Source organism: Saimiri boliviensis, chromosome 3 (assembly GCF_048565385.1).
Source record: "Saimiri boliviensis isolate mSaiBol1 chromosome 3, mSaiBol1.pri, whole genome shotgun sequence".
NCBI classification, from domain to species: Eukaryota; Metazoa; Chordata; class Mammalia; order Primates; family Cebidae; genus Saimiri; species Saimiri boliviensis.
Window position 1 is genome coordinate 39,452,936 of NC_133451.1, and position 16,312 is coordinate 39,469,247.

At 40.8% G+C, this 16,312-nt stretch overlaps 1 protein-coding gene across 4 annotated transcripts in view; it reads left to right on the forward strand.

Annotated features, from left to right (window-relative positions):
• The window catches only part of NSUN7 (NOP2/Sun RNA methyltransferase family member 7), a 50,923-nt gene extending 35,357 nt beyond the window's left edge, over positions 1-15,566 (forward strand). For 3 of the 4 annotated variants that reach the window (XM_074396059.1, XM_039468523.2, XM_074396060.1), the window contains exons 10-12: positions 3,061-3,178; positions 12,909-13,032; positions 13,889-15,565. In XM_074396059.1, the coding sequence (XP_074252160.1) occupies positions 3,061-3,178; positions 12,909-13,032; positions 13,889-14,515 (869 nt within the window). In that variant the 3' untranslated portion in view covers positions 14,516-15,565. Of the gene's footprint in view, positions 1-3,060; positions 3,179-12,908; positions 13,033-13,888 lie in introns of all 4 variants that reach the window. The other variant, XM_074396062.1, reaches the window with a different exon arrangement.
• The last annotated feature ends 746 nt before the right edge of the window (positions 15,567-16,312 follow it).

Consider the following 16,312-nt stretch of genomic DNA (forward strand, 5'->3'; position numbering starts at 1 on the left):
GTGTGTAATCAGGGGTTTGACTGTAAATTTTGTTAGAACTGACTAAAAGCCCCATTCGAAATGAACCACATAAAAGATAATTATGTAATCTGTCATGGGATTAGAGTAAAAACAAATAAAAATAAAAAATAACAAAAAAACAAAAGATAACTGTGCTCAGTCCTCTTGTTAGTTGTGAAAATAATTTTTTAAATATTTAAGCACTTATTGATTACTTATTATATGCCAGGCACCTGCTACTTACTTTATATATATATTATTTTATTTAATAATCACCAAATCTTCTTCCTTAGCTTCCGTGCTGTCTTTGACCAGAGCAATAAGGGGTCCGGGCACCCCTAATTCCCTTACCCTTTAAGACTCACAGCGTTGCCACTACTCTCGACTTAAAATCATAAGTTGGGGCCAGGCGTGGTAGCTTATGCCTGTAATCCCAGTACGTTGAGAGACCAAGCTGGGCAGATCACTTGAGGCCAGACTAGACAACATGGTGAGACCCCATCTCTACTAAAAATACGAACATTAGCTGGGCATATTGGCACATGCCTGTAGTCCCAGCTACCTGGGAGGCTGAGATATGAGAATCACTTGTAGTGAGCTGAGATTGCACCACTGCACTGCAGCCTGGAGACTCAGTCTCAAAAAAAAAAAAAAATTATAAGTGGGCTGGGCATCGTGGCTCATGTCTGAAATCACAGCACTTTGGGAGGCCAGCATGGGAGGATCACTTGAGGCCAGGAGTTTGAACCAACCTGGACAACATAGTGAGACCCTGCCTCTACAAAAAATAAAAAAAGTTATCTAGGCATCAGGGCATGTAGGCTACTTAGAGGATGAGGTGGGAGGATCGCTTGAGCCCAGAAGTTGGAGGTTGCAGTGAGCCATGATCACCTCACTGCACTCCAGCTGGAGCAACAGAGCAAGACCCCACCTCTAAAAAGAATATAAATAAACCAAATCATAAGAAACATGTCTCCTTATATCCTTTATACCTATGAATTACAATTAACTCAGGCAGCCCCGACTCCAGGTCATTCGTCATCTCCTGTACTCTGGTCTCCATAACTCTCTTCATAACCCTTTGTCCACATCTCTCACTCTGTGCTCTCTAGAATTTATAGTCCCTCATCCACAAAAATTCCCTCTAATTTAGCTTCTTTGAATGTCTTCCCCCTTTGTAAAAAATTCCTGTAACTTGCCTTTCCCCTGGGAACAGTGTGTCAGTCTTTCCTCTCCTCCTTTTTTGAGGCCCATTACCATCCACGTTCACTCCTGCCACTAAACTGAAATGGTCCTGTGAGGATCACCAGTGAGCCCCATGCTGTGGCGTCAGTTCCCAGCCCTCGTCTACCTTGATCTGTCTGTGGCAGTTGACATAAGCGGTCACTTCCTCTCCCTTCACACACTTACGTCACTTGTCTTCCAGTGCACCATCTTCCAGGCCTTCCCTCTGTCTTCCCCTTCTCAGTCTCCCTTACTGGGCCCTCTCTGTCTCAACACCCTATTTAACATGGGAGCGTACACAGCCCATGCTTTAGATTTTTTTTCTGGCTATACTTACTCCCTTGGTGATTTTTTCCAGTCTCATTTTAAACACGTCTATGCAACTTCCACATCTATATTTTCAATCTAAACCTCCTCTTGAAACTCAGCTTGTATCTCCAGCTGCCTTCTTGACATCTCCACTTAGGGACTCAGGCATCTCAAAGCTGACGTGTCCAAGATGGAAGCCCTGATCTTCCTCCTGCCATACCTGTTCCTCCCTCAGTACTGCCATTTCAGTTAATGATAGTTTTAGTTTTCTACTCACTTAGGCTAAAAACGTTAGCATTATCCATGACTTCTCTTTCATGCCCACAGCCAGTCTGTCAGTGTATGAGATAGGTTCTATATTCAACTTTTATCCAGAATATATTTAGCTACCTCCACCACTACCACGATGTCCAAATCACCATCACCTCACACTTGGATTACTGTAATGACCTCCTAATTTCTCCACCAGCCTCTGCCCCGCCCTCTACAGTCTATTCCGAACACAGCAATTTGAGTGATCTTGTTAAGACATGGGGCTTCCCATCATAACCCGAGTAAAAAAATCTAATTCCTTCTGGTGGCCCACAAGTCCCTGTACTATCTGATGCTCAGACCATGCTTTTTGACCTTGAATCTCACTACTCTCTTCATTCCCTCTGCTGTGATCAAATCGGCCCCTTCACTTTCCTTGAACATCCCAGCACCATGTTGACTTCAGGCCTTTACCCTTGCTGTTCCTTTACTTTAGAATGCTTTTCTCTACATAGCTCCGTGGCTGGTTCCTTAGTTTACCCACAGTTTGCCATCTCCATAATGCTTTCTCTCACTGCTCTATTTCACAGTATTTCTCCTGGAGCTTTATCTCTCACCCCTGCTCTGCTTTTCTCCGTAGCATTGATCACCCAACAGTACTATACAGTTTTTGTATTTATCTCTTTCTTACTATCTTTCTCCTCTACTAGAAGTAAGCTCCACAGGGGCATGGATTTTGGTTTATGTTGTTCACTGATGTATCCCAAAGCCTAGAACAGCTGCCTGGCAGCTGGTAGGTGCTGAATAAGTGTTGCACATGGTAGTATTACTTCATTTTACGGATGAAAAATGTAAGACTTTAAGTAATTTGCCCAGGTTCATAGATGAGTAAGTGACAGAATTAGGATTCACATCTAAGTCTGTCTGTTTCTAGAGTCTACTAAACTATTTAGGTGCTTGTAGAAGAATGGCTGGAAGTATCAAGTTCATGGTAACCTGCACGATTTATTTCTTTGTGTTTATAGCTAAGTTGGCCTCATTTTTTATTGAATGTTCCCCTACCATACAGTCCAGTTAGATTGACTTTACTTCCTAGCTACAGGCTAAATTTCTAAGACAAGCTTTTGCTTTAAAGGGGAGCCACTCAAGCATCTGGGGAAATCATTCTCATCAAAACCATGTGGTATTAGTATCAAATAGATGTTTGGAAACATAGCATATCTGTATAGGATTGTAATGGGGTTGTTACAGTCATTGCATCTTCTTCTAATATAGTTACTAAAGCTCAAGCAGTTGTTTACTGCACATGTTCAGTTTATCCAGAAGAAAATGAAGCTGTTGTTAAGAAAGCACTGGAATTTCAAGACCTTGGGAATAAAGTACAACCTTATAGGTAAGAAAAGGAAGGACTCTTCTAAACTCAAATAAACATTTTTTAAATGAAAAATATGATTTTCTAAGTTATATAAAGACATTCTAGTTTTTACAATTATATTTTAGTATGATAAAATAGCCTAACTTCTTATAAATTTAACATAGATTCCATAGGGCCTTTTTCTTTTTCTTTTTTTTTTTTTGAGATGGAGTCTCACTCTGTCATCCGTACTGGAGTGCAGTGGCATGATCTCGGCTCACTGCAACCTCTGCCTCCTGGGTTTGAACAATTCTCCTGCCTCAGCCTCCCAAGTAGCTGGGATTACAGGCATGTGCCACCACAGCTGGCTAATTTTTGTATTTTTAGTAGAGACAGGGTTTCACCATATTGGCCAGGCTGGTCTCAAACGCCTGACCTCAAGTGATCCACCCGCCTCGGCCTCCCAAATTGCTGGGATTTGCTCACAGGCGTGAGCCACTGTGCCCCACGCCCTATAGAACCCTTTTCAACAGCTTGACATGAGCATTTTCTTATACATCGAAAGACTTTTGTTGTTTTTGTTATTTTTTGTTTGTTTAACACTTGTCATGGACATCTATGTTTTTGTTATTATTAAAGCTAAAGGCATGTTGGTTTTGACTTCATTGATTTCTGGATAAGTGGATCCAAATTTATGGTCCCCATTTTAGAGACATGCATGCCTTAGTATAATAAAAAGTATATAAAATATTCTTAGAAAATAGAAAATTTGGTTTATTATCTGAAAGAGTATACATTTATTAAGCCATTTTAGCCTTTGGTACCCACCAGGATATAACCCAGAGAATTTTAATAGCTTCTGGAGAAAATGCTGCAATCAACTAGAGGTAGAGAGAAGGAGCATTAACACTGCAGTGTGAACTGTGGACATCAAGATAAGAGTATATCTCAGGAATAGATGACACTAATTAGTTCTTTCAGGTCATGACAATGAATAAGATTATTTTAAACCTCACTTTGATTTTTTTACTTATTTCTCCTGTAGTGAACTTCTCTTCTATTTTTATTTATTTTATTTATTTTTTATTTTTTGAGATGGAGTCTCACTCTGTCGCCCAGGCTGGAGTGCAATGGTGTGATCTCTGCTCACTGCCCCCTCCCCTTCCCAGGTTCAAGTGATTCTCATGCCTCAGCCTCCCGAGTAGCTGAGATTACAGGCACACACCACCATGCCCAGCCATTTTTTGTATTTTTAGTAGAGATGAGGTTTTACTATGTTGCCCGGGCTGGTCCCGAACTGCTGGCCTCAAGTGATCTGCCTGCCTCGGTTTCCCAAAGTGCTGGGATTACAGGCATGAGTGAGCCAGCACACCTGGCTCCTATAATTCTTAATATGCATATTGTCTGCTCCCTCCCTTTAAAGTGATATTTTTCCTTTGCCCATTTCACAAGTGGACATAATCACACTTCTATTTTCTTTCTTGCTGACTTTCCTTATTTAGTAGCTCCTTTTGGTAGCTGAGAGCCAACCTCATGCTCTGAGAGCTCCTCAACATAGCATTAGCAAAATCATCATCCATTGGCAAAGGGTATTACTGAAGGTATGCAATCAAATTGGTGAATGTGGAATGTGTACCTCTTGGTTTGCTAGGAATAAGATTTTTAGGAATATGATATGGCTGGCCTGGCATGGTGGCTCACATCTGTATTCCCAGCACTTTAAGAGGCCAAGCTGGGCACATAGCTTGACCTCAGGTATTCAAGACCAGCCTGGGCAACATCATGAAACCCTGTGTGTCTTTTTAAAAAAGAATGTGATACGAGGTCGAGAGATCGAGACCAACCTGGTCAACATGGTGAAACCCCATCTCTACTAAAAATACAAAAAATTAGCTGGGCATGGTGGCGCGTGCCTATAATCCCAGGTACTCAGGAGGCTGAGGCAGGAGAATTGCCTGAACCCAGGAGGCGGAGGTTGCGGTGAGCCGAGATCGTGCCATTGCACTCCAGCCTGGGTAACAAGAGCGAAACTCCGTCTCAAAAAAAAAAAAAAAAAAAAAAAAAAAAAAAAAAAAAAAAAAAAAAAAAAAAAAGAATGTGATATGGCAAATGTGGAGGAATATTGATTTTGTTTTAGGCAAGCCATGATTAATGATTAATCTATAATATGGCATAAAAGGCACAGGTTTAAATATAAAGACACAATCCATAATTCTGATTGGTTTGAGGTTTGAGCTCAAACTGGAGAGTATATATTGAAGAGGGTTATAATTACTTGTTGGGGATGTTGTCAAATTATGCGTTGCCCAGGGAAATATACTAGATAGTCTCTAAGAATCACTTCCTATTACCCCAAAGTGGTAGAATTTAGAGTTGAAAGCAATATTACATGTCTTTTAATCTCATCGCCTACCTGTTGCTTACATTTCTTTTCTTTTTCTTTTTTTTTTTGAGACGGAGTTTCACTCATGTTACCCAGGCTGGAGTGCAATGGCACGATCTCGGCTCACTGCAACCTCCACCTCCTGGGTTCAGGCAATTCTCCTTCCTCAACTTCCTGAGTAGCTGGGATTACAGGCACGCACCACTATGCCGAGATAATGTTTTTTGTATTTTTAGTAGAGACAGGGTTTCACCATGTTGACCAGGATGGTCTCGATCTCTTGACCTTGTGATCTACCTGCCTCGGCGTCCCAAAGTGCTGGGATTACAGGCTTGAGCCACCGCGCCCGGTGCTTATATTTCTTTTTAATGTCCCAGAAATATTCAGCTCATTTTGGACTTCAGCTGTCATGATAAAATTTGCAAATTTGTACCTTTTTTGGTCCCCTATTGTAAAAATTTCACATTACAGAAGTACAGCTTAAAAATAAGGCCTTTTTTCTAAATTCCATCCTCTTATTAATAATTGTTCTTAACAATTTGTAGTCTTCTAGATTTTTCCACCATAGAATGTGAATATTTTAAGTTTTAATTGGTATTGTCAAATTACTACCAAAACATTCACTCTTATAAACCTGTTTTCCCACAGCTTCACAAATGCTGAGCTTCATCAGACTTAAAATCTTAACTCACCTGTGAGATGAAACATGAGATTTCATTACTGATTGTATTTTCATTTCTCTATTACTGAGGTTGAGCATGCTTCCTCTTTACTGACTGGTCAGTGTAATGTGATGGTTAAAAGGAGGGATTCCAGAGCAGTGTTTGTCAAACTTTTGCTCAAACAATCCTGATTATTTTTTTTTTTTCGAGATGGAGTCTTGTTCTGTTGCCCAGGCTGGAGTACAGTGCTGCAATTTCAACTCACTGCAACCTCCGCCTCCTGGGTTCAAGCCATTCTCTTGCCTGAGCTTCCCAAGTAGCTGGGATTACAGGCATGTGCCACCACACCCGGCTAATTTTTGTATTTTTAATAGGAGATTACAGGAGTGCACCACCACACCTGGCTCATTTTTCTATTTTTTTTTTTGTAGAGACAGTTTCACCATGTTGGCCAGCCTGGTCTCAAAATCCTGACCTCAAGTGATCCACCCACCCTGGCCTCCCAAAGTGCTGGGATTACAGGCATGAGCCGCCGTGCCTGGCCCCTAAACATTTTTGAATAACTATGTATTTTGTTCTTTATTTTAGAGTTAATGTCTAACATTCACATCATAAGTTTAAATAGCTGCAAAATATATTATTTCTGGAATATTATATTGCATATTTGTTTTAAATATATTTCTGTTTAATGTTTGGACCTGCAGATTTATTTATCTTATTTGATTTATGGGAAAATGTTAAATTTGTTACCTATTTTATATAACTAATTCTCATTGTCAAAACTAAATTTACCTTGTCAGAAAAAGTCTGACTTTAATTCAAATAAACATTAATATTCTGATTTTCTTCTGAATTTGAATTCTAAGATAGATATATAGAAATAAGAAAGGGAAAGGGAGGGAGGGAGGAAGCGAGTGTAGGAGAGAGAGGAAAGGAGAAAGGGAGGGAACGAGGGAGGAAGGAAGGGAGGTGTGCTGAGTGTGATACCCTCTTAAAGACTTCTGACCTAAACTCTGCACGCCATGGGAGAAGAGGGCCACATTCTTGAATTGTGCCTTTGTTAGCACCCTGGAGATGTTAACATCCCAGGACAATGTACCATAACAAGGCAGTGACAGTTATACCTTTTTTGTTAAGTGGGAGAAGGGTATTGTGAATGGAGAGGTGGCTGTGAAATACAGTTAATGATATTACCTAGTCATTAGATCCTTGTGGGGATTAAATATATTAACATATAACAGTATCTGGCATATAATAAATGTACAACAATTTTCAGTTGTTTTTATTTATTTATAAATTGCATGTTCATAAACTTTTCCACTTTTTTCAACTGGATTTTCCTTTTTTTCTCTTCACGTGTCTTATTACATATTATGAAGAGTTGCTGTTTTCATATGAATTACAGATATTTTTCAGATTGTGTAACTTTTTATTTTTAAATAAAAACTTGAATTAAAAATTTGCTTTATAGGTTGAGCATGGTGGCTCATGCCTGTAATCCCGGGCACTTTGGGAGGCTGAGGTGGGTGGATCATTTGAGCTCAAGTTTTCAAGACCAGCCCGGGCAACGTGGTGAAACTCCATCTCTACAAAAAAATAAAAAAATTGGCCACGTGTGGTGGTGCACTCCTGTAGTCCCAGCTACTCAGAAAGTTGAAGTGGGAAGATTGCTTGAGCCCAAGAGGTTGAGGCTGTGGTTAGCCGAGATTGAGTCACTGCACTGCACTCCAGCCTGGGTGACAGAGTAAAACTCTGTCTAAAAAAAAAAGAAAAAAAAAGAGAAAGTAATTGCTTTACAGTAATTTCTGTGTAGACATTTGTCTCAATGTTTTCCTTATGGATTCTACATTTTGTATTATGTGAATTCCTAGCTTATGAATGCTTTTATCAGTTTTTTTTAGTACTTTTGTAATTTCATCTTTTTTATATTTAAATAATTTATTTTTCTGCTGTTTATTTTGGTAAAAGAGTCAAGTATGGATCAAGGTTTATTTTTTCCCCAAATAATCTTTCCTTGACCCCTGTTCCCTGTTGATTTAAAATGCCATCTTTTAAAAATACGCTTTAGCTTATAATCCCAGCACTTTGGGAGGCTGAGGCAGACAGATCATGAGGTGAGATAAAGACCATCCTGGCCAACATGGTGAAACCATGTCTCTACTAAACATACAAAAATTAGCCTGGTGTGGCAGTGTGCATCTGTAGTCGCAGGTACTCGGGTTGAGGCAGGATAATGGCTTGATCCCAGGAGGTGGAGGCTGCAGTGAGCCAAGATGATGCCACTGCATTCCAGCCTGGGCAACAGAGTGAGACTCCATCTCAAAAAATAGAAATAAAAAAAATGAAAAGAATGCTTTAAGCCCATATATACTTCTGTGTGGATTTGTAGTTCTATTCCATTGATGTTTGGCTATTTCTATACTAATATGACAATACTATAACTACTATCATTTTAAGTGGTTTTCTTCTCAAATTTTATTATTTTTTATTACAGAAGCCCCACCCATAATCCAAAGATGCATAATGAAATGGTTAACAATTTTCTTTCTATATCTCGCCGCTTCTAAGTTCTAAAATAGCCCATTAAGGGGTTGAAGCAGGGCCCTGGTGGTCCCTTGATGAGCTAGGTGTAACCTCTTGGTCCCTTTTTATTATATGATGGTCTGGAGGGGCGCTTAGAGAGCTGGGGCAGCAAATAGGCATAAGCCCAGAAATTTAGATATTTTTATTGCTGATACAGCCACACCAGCGTGTACCAGCTGAATATCAACCACATGGATGTGTGTGCATATATTATAGATATACATTATGTATAGGTAACTATTCCTATTTTAATAGGCCTTTTGAGATGTAATTCACATACTATGCAATTCACCATTTTAAAGTGTACAATTCAGTGCTCTTAAAATATTAATGCATTCATGAAGTTGTAAAACAATCACCACTAATTTCTGTATATGGTTTGAGTTAGGGGTCCAACTTCTTTCATTTGCATGTGGCTATCCAGTTCTCCCAGCAACATTTGTGGAAAAGATTATTCTTTCCTATTGAATGGTCTTGGCACCCTTGTTGAAAATCAGTTAATCCCAGCCTGGGCAACATAGAGAGACCCCATCTCCACCAAAAAATCAGCCAGGTGTGGAGGTGCCTACCTGTAGTCCCAGCTACTCAGAAGGCTGAGCTACTCAGGTCAAGGCTGTAGTGAGCTGTGATTGGGAGACAGAGCAAGAACCTGTCTAAAAATAAAAGAAAGAAAATAGAAAACCCACTAATCATAAATGTATGGGCTTATTTCTGGATTCTCATTCTATTCTCGTTCTATCCATTGATTTATATGTCTATACTTAAGCCAATAGCACAATAAGATTTTCAAAATCACTAATGGTTGCCTAGATTTATGAAAAGCCTTTGCAGCATTTAATGATATGATCAGATGTTCTCATCTGACACTTTAATGTGTGGTGATTTACATTTAATCTTTAATAATAGTGAACAGTCTTAGAGCTTGAGGTCCAGGTTGTGTTTTGATTTTCTGTTTCCTAGTAAGGGTGGAGGGCAGGAAGGTGAGCAGTGCGTGAGAGTGATTAGATTGCTACTCTGGTCCTAGTACTCATTATGATCGTCAATATGTGCACATGCCTGGCTTCTGATGGTTAATTTGCTCACCTGATCTCTGTTGTTTCAGGATCCTATTATTTTCATTGCTGTCAGTGAGCCCATTTCTGTCACAGCATCCCCTACTGTCAGCCATGGGCTGCAGAGGAAAGCCACTAGTGCCTCTCACCAGGCCATTCCATGTTGCTTGACAGTGGGTGTACTTTTGGAACCTTCCTCTCAACATAGTCCTCTGGTGGGTTTTCCAGCCTTCGTGGTGTTATCCATGGCAGCAAGCTCACTTCTCTGTCCTCTTGCTCCGTCTTCCACTGCCTGCCATCTGCAGTCTGGCATTGCTTCCTCACATAGGGCAAGCCATTGTGTGTTCATTTTCCATGTCTGTTTAAGAAATTACCTGAAACTTAGTGGCTAAAAACACCTATTACATAAGTCAGATATGTCTGGCATGGCACAACCAGGTTCCCTGCTCAGTATATGAGCTAGGCTGAATTCTCTGGAGGCTCTGGGAACAGTCTGCTTCAAAACCCACGCTTGTGTTTGTGAGACTGAGGTCCTCATCTCCTTGCTGGCTGTCACCTGACTGCTCTCCACTCCTAGAGGCCACTTGCATTCTTTGTCCCAAGGGTCCCCCAATCTGTGCACCTGCAGTAGCCGTCGTAGCATCTTGTGTTTTGAATCTCTGACTTCTTCCATCTCTGACCTCTAGACCCCGATTTCAAAGGTCACCTGGTTAGGTCAGATCCATCCAGATAATAGCCATATCTTTTTTTTTTTTTTTTTTTTTTTTTTTTTTTGAGACGGAGTTTCGCTCTTGTTACCCAGGCTGGAGTGCAATGGCGCGATTTCGGCTCACCGCAACCTCCGCCTCCTGGGTTCAAGCAATTCTCCTGCCTCAGCCTCCTGAGTAGCTGGGATTACAGGCACGTGCCACCATGCCCAGCTAATTTTTTGTATTTTTAGTAGAGACGGGGTTTCACCATGTTGACCAGGATGGTCTCGATCTCTTGACCTCGTGATCCACCCGCCTCGGCCTCCCAAAGTGCTGGGATTACAGGCTTGAGCCACCACGCCCGGCCTTATAATAGCCATATCTTAAGGGTAACGAATGTGGAATGTGGGACCTATCCTACATCTGCAAAATCCCATTTGCCATGTGTGTTAGTTTCCTGGGCTGCTGAAAGAAATTCTCCCAAACTTGGTGGCTTATAATAACACTTTTATTCTCTCATAGTTCCAGAGGCTGGGAGTCCTAAACCAAGGCATTGGCAAGGTGCTGGCAGGGTGGATTCCTCCTGGGGCCTGTGCTGGAGAGGTCTGTCCCCTGCTGTCTCCCAGCTTGTGATGGTCGCTGGCTACCCCCGGTGTTCTTTGGCTTGTAGCTGCATCACATGGACACTATTATTAATATTTTAAGACAGAATCTCACTGTCACCCAGGCTGGAGTATAGTGGTGCGATCTTAGCTGACTGCAACCTCGACCTCCTGGGTTCAAGTGATTTTCCTGCCTCATACTCTCAAGTAGCTGAGATTAAAGGTGCCCACCACAACACTTGGCTTTTTTTTTTTTTTTTTTCCTGAGGCAGAATTTCATTCTTGTCACCCAGGCTGGAGTGCAATGGTGCAATCTTGGCTTGAACCTCCCAGCTTCAAGTGATTCTCCTGCCACAGCCTCCCAAGTATCTGGAATTACAGATGTCTGCCACCATACCTGGCAATTTTTTTGTATTTTTTAGCAGAGAAAGGGTTTCATCCTGTTAGTCAGGCTGGTCTCAAACTCCTGACCGCAGGTGATCCATCCACCTGCCTCGGCATCCCAAAATGCTGGGATTACAGGTGTAAGCCACCACACCCGGCTGAATTTTTGTATTTTTAATAGAGATGGGGTTTCACTATGTTGGCCAGGCTGATCTTGAACTCCTGACCTCAAGTGATCTGCCTGCCTCAGCCTCCCAAAGTGCTGGATTACAGGAGTGAGCCACCGCACCCGGCCAGGACACAATGATTAATAAAAGATTTCCTGATGGTTTAATTCATATAGAACAGTGTTTAGTTGCTTTGACTTATTAAAAATATTTTAATAGGCTGGGTGCGGTGGCTCAATCCTGTAATCCCAGCACTTTGGGAGGCCGAGGCGGGTGGATCATGAGGTCAAGAGATCAAGACCATCCTGGTCCACATGGTGAAACCCCGTCTCTACTAAAAGTGCAAAAAATTAGCGGGGCATGGTGGCGCGTGCCTATAATCCCAGCTACTCAGGAGGCTGAGGCAGGAGAATTGCCTGAACCCAGGAGGCGGAGGTTGCAGTGAGCCGAGATCGCGCCATTGCACTCCAGCCTGGGTAATAAGAGCGAAACTCCGTCTCAAAAAAAAAAAAAAAAAAAAAAAAAGAGTGAAACTCTGTCTCAAAAAAACAAAAACAAAAATTTTAATAATAAAAGCTTGGAAATAGAATCATTTATTATTCATGAATGAACCACTTACTAATAAATGATAAATTCAATACTAAACATAAAACCCAAAATTTCATTTTAAACCTGTTAGTGATTCAAGATTTTTCTGACACAAAGTCTTTGTTATGTACTTTCTTGAACACTATGTGACTCATCTATTAATCCTCAAAAAGTGACTGGGAAGAAGAATGTAATTAAAGTGATAGGTTTTATTTTTATATTGTAATTATGCAAAAGGTACTCAAAAGAAGATGTTTTCTTCTTTGTATTTTTAAAATGGTAGAAATATAGGAAATTTTGGATAACTTTGTGATTACTATACATATTTACCTGCTTTGATAATGGAAACCTTTTACTAATATATTAGTGATTTTGGGAAGGTAAGTTTTTAGTTTGTTAAACATTTATTCTTGGCATAGTTGGTTAAAAGATGGAGAATCTGTGATTTATAATAAATTATGAACTAATATGAACTATTAGAGCTTTTAACTTATTAGTATTTAGAGGAAGCCTGCTTCAGAATTTTATTCTTGATTATAATTTCTATTTAAATGATTGGTAAAATAGGCTAGAAAAAAAGTTTAGCTGCAATTTACTCTCTTTCTCTTTTGGCAAAGAGGCCATTCTAACTGTTGAATGCTTGTTCCTGTCTACTGCAGGCTCAGCCCTCCCGTTCTTCCACTGTGCTCCTTAAAGGAAATTCAACTGTCTACTGATAAATTTTTCAGAATGGAACCATCTGAAATTACCAATGGTTGTTTTATTTCTATTTTAACAAGGGAGGTAAGGAAAAAAAATCCTAATCCATGTCATACTTTGGAATTAAACTACAAAGCCTCATAAGAGGAAGCCGGGAACTGTGCATATTCTGTAAGGATGTGTTTGCATTTTATAAACAGCTAAAGGGCAGGAGCCAGAATGACTGCTGTGTGGCAGATGAGCTCTGTTCTTTATACTTCCCCCTAGTGTTCCTCTTCTGCCTGGCTGCCACCCTCGACCTCTCCAAGCGTTTTATCAACATCTAGTACATCTTCCCTCACATGTAAGAAACAAGCAGCTGGGCGGTGGGGGGGGTGCTGATGCCTGTAATCCCAGAATTTAGGGAGGCTGAGATGGGTGGATCACCTGAGGTCAGGAGTTTGAGGCCAGCCTGGCCAACATGGAGAAACTGTGTCGCTACTAAAAATACAAAAATTAGGTAGGTGTGGTGGCACACACCTGTAATCCCAGCTACTCGGGAGGCTAAGGCAGGAGACTCACTTGAACTCAGGAGGTGGAGGCTGCAGCGGGCCGAGATCGCACCACTGCACTCCAGCCTCGGTAACAAAGTGAGACTCCACCTCAAAAAAAAAAAAAAAAAAAAAAAAAAAGCTGTGTGATTCTTTTTTTCTATCAGTTATCAGGTTCATAAGTGGGGAAGTTTTTAAGTTAAAAAAAAAAGTGCTGTTAAAGTCACTAAGGGGGATAAAAGGCATTTGCTGAGGCTTATGAGATTGAGGACTAAGGCCTAAAAACCATTTCTTATTTCTCTTAGTATAATAAGAGTGTCTTTTTACTTTTACTGACACATTGATAAATACTTGCAAGAGACACAATAATAGCTAATTCCCACATTTAATAAGTGCTTCTTTAATTGCAGCGGGACCCTTCTGAGACAGTGTCTGTGAAAGATGTTTTGGCCCGAGCTGCAGCCAAGGGTTTGCTGGAGGGGATTGAGCTGGGTAAATCATCAAAACGGGAGAAGAAGAAGAAAAAATCAAAAACGTCGTTGACAAAAGCTGCCACTACTGATAACAGCATCCAAATGAAAATTGCAGAGTTCCTGAATCGAGAAACTAAAGCCAGTGCTAATCTATCAGAGACAAAACCACCTCTTCCCCAGAAGAATACTGCTCAAGTGGGGGCTTCTTCACAGACCAGAAAACCCAACAAGCTGGCCCCCCATCCTACAGTGCCTACATTTATGAAAAGCACATGTCCCTCTAGACTGCGTGAACGGCAGGCACACTTCATGAGACCTCGGCCAGAAGACAGAATGGTTGCTTTGAAACCCGTCGAGATTGTTCTGCCTCCAGTGTTTATGCCATTTTCAAGTCCTCAAGGGTTCAGATCTCAGGTGCCAGCTCAACATTTTTACTGTCGTTGGGTTGCACCCAAGGCACTTGTGCCCACCTGTCTCCCCACACCCTCACTAGCCAGGAAAGGGGAGAAGCCTAAAGACGACACACCTTCCTCCCTACTTAGGCCTTCGCGGCCTTGGCTTTGACAGTCTTGCATTTTTTATATGGGCCAAAGAGCAGTTGATTTTTTTTCAGTCTAGTATTTTGAAAGTTCCACATCTCACATCTCTACACAAAGTACTCATTCTTTTGGTCACTTAGGGCTCTTCTAAGTGTGATACTACTTTCAGATAATTCAGACAAGTGAGAAACAGTAACGTAGGAGTCAGCAAAGCAGATTTCAGAGACTTCAACAGATCAGTGCTGCTCTGCTTGAGAAGATCCAGTGAGCGACTTGGTGACAGCTGTCAGAACTTGTCTCACTCCTGTGAACTTTCAGGCTGGACTTAAAGCTGCAAGTTTCTCCTGCAGGGAAGGAAACACTCGTTGCCTTAGCAGGCAGCTCATTAGCCAAAAGGCAAACGATCCCGGCATCTCCCGCCAACTGAGACTGCTCTTCAGCATCCACACAGTTGTAGTTGCGACTTTCTCAATCACGGTCAAGGGTGATTTTTTCTTAAATATCAAGCTGTTCTTTGAACAGGGAATGACATGAGTTTTTGTAACATGACTGAGGTTAAGTAGGAAGCGCAGGAAATTCCCAAGTGCCAGGTGTGTGTAGCTCAGGGGTCCTTTCACAGTGAGGTGTCTCTCACTGGGGGAGCTTCCAGGATCCTCAATAGACTGGACATAATCTTCTCTCCCTTCCTATCTTTTATGCCAAGCACTGTTATAAAAAAGACTGTGAGTAAATTTCCATCTAAATAATTCAGAAGAAGAGGCAAAACTGTTGAATTCAAGCGATACCTATTGTTGAAGAAACCCGTAAATTTCTGATTCTATTCAAAGATCAGGCAACGCAACAAAATCTACAAGTCATTTCAAATAGCACACAGGAATCAAACTTTGGTAAATCATTTCTGATGCACAATTAAAATATATTGTAGCACTATGTTAATTATATTAAATTTCGTCTTGAATGTATTATCAATTGCCTACCAAAAATTGATATTATCATTTCTGGGTCTGATTTTTCATCATGGCAACAGAAATTGTCATTAAATAGAATAAGATACAACTATATATCTTACTGTTTAAAAAAATTCATAACGTTTGAATTTATAGTTTTATTTTTACAATTCAGTTGTATAGAAATGTTATGTAAATTCCTAAATGCTAAATTCAGATGGCATGATTTTTAGAATATTATCCTCAAGATGAATATTTAGGTCTATTTCAGCTCTGATATTCTATTTTTATTTTTCTTAAAGTGAGGATTAAAAAAGAATGGTGAATTTTTAAATAGTGGTAATAAATGACTTTTCTTTTAGCTTAGGTTTGCCAGTAAAATGTGTCAGTGGGCTGGGTGCAGTGGCTCATGTCTGTAATCTCAGCTGTTTGGGAGGCTGAGATGGGCAGACCACTTGAGCCCAGACGTCCCAGACCAGGCTGGGCAACATGGTGAAACCCTATAACCCCATCCCTACAAAAAATACAAAAATTTGCTGGGTGTGGTGGGACATGCCTATAGTCCCAGCTACTTAGGAGGCAGAGGTAGGAGGATCACTTGAGTCCAGGAGGCGCAGGTTGCAGTGAGCTAAGATTGTGCCATTGCACTCCAGTATGGGTAACAGACTGAGATCTTGCCTTAGAAAAAAAAAGTGTCATGAAGAAAGGAAACAAGACTTTTTATACTTGAACCAGGCTAATTATATTTTAAATCCCCAAAGAATTCTTCACATAATTAATCACTCTTTTTTTTTTTTTTTTTTTTTTTTTGAGACAGAGTTTCGCTTGTTACCCAGGCTGGAGTGCAATGGCGCGATCTCGGCTCACCGCAACCT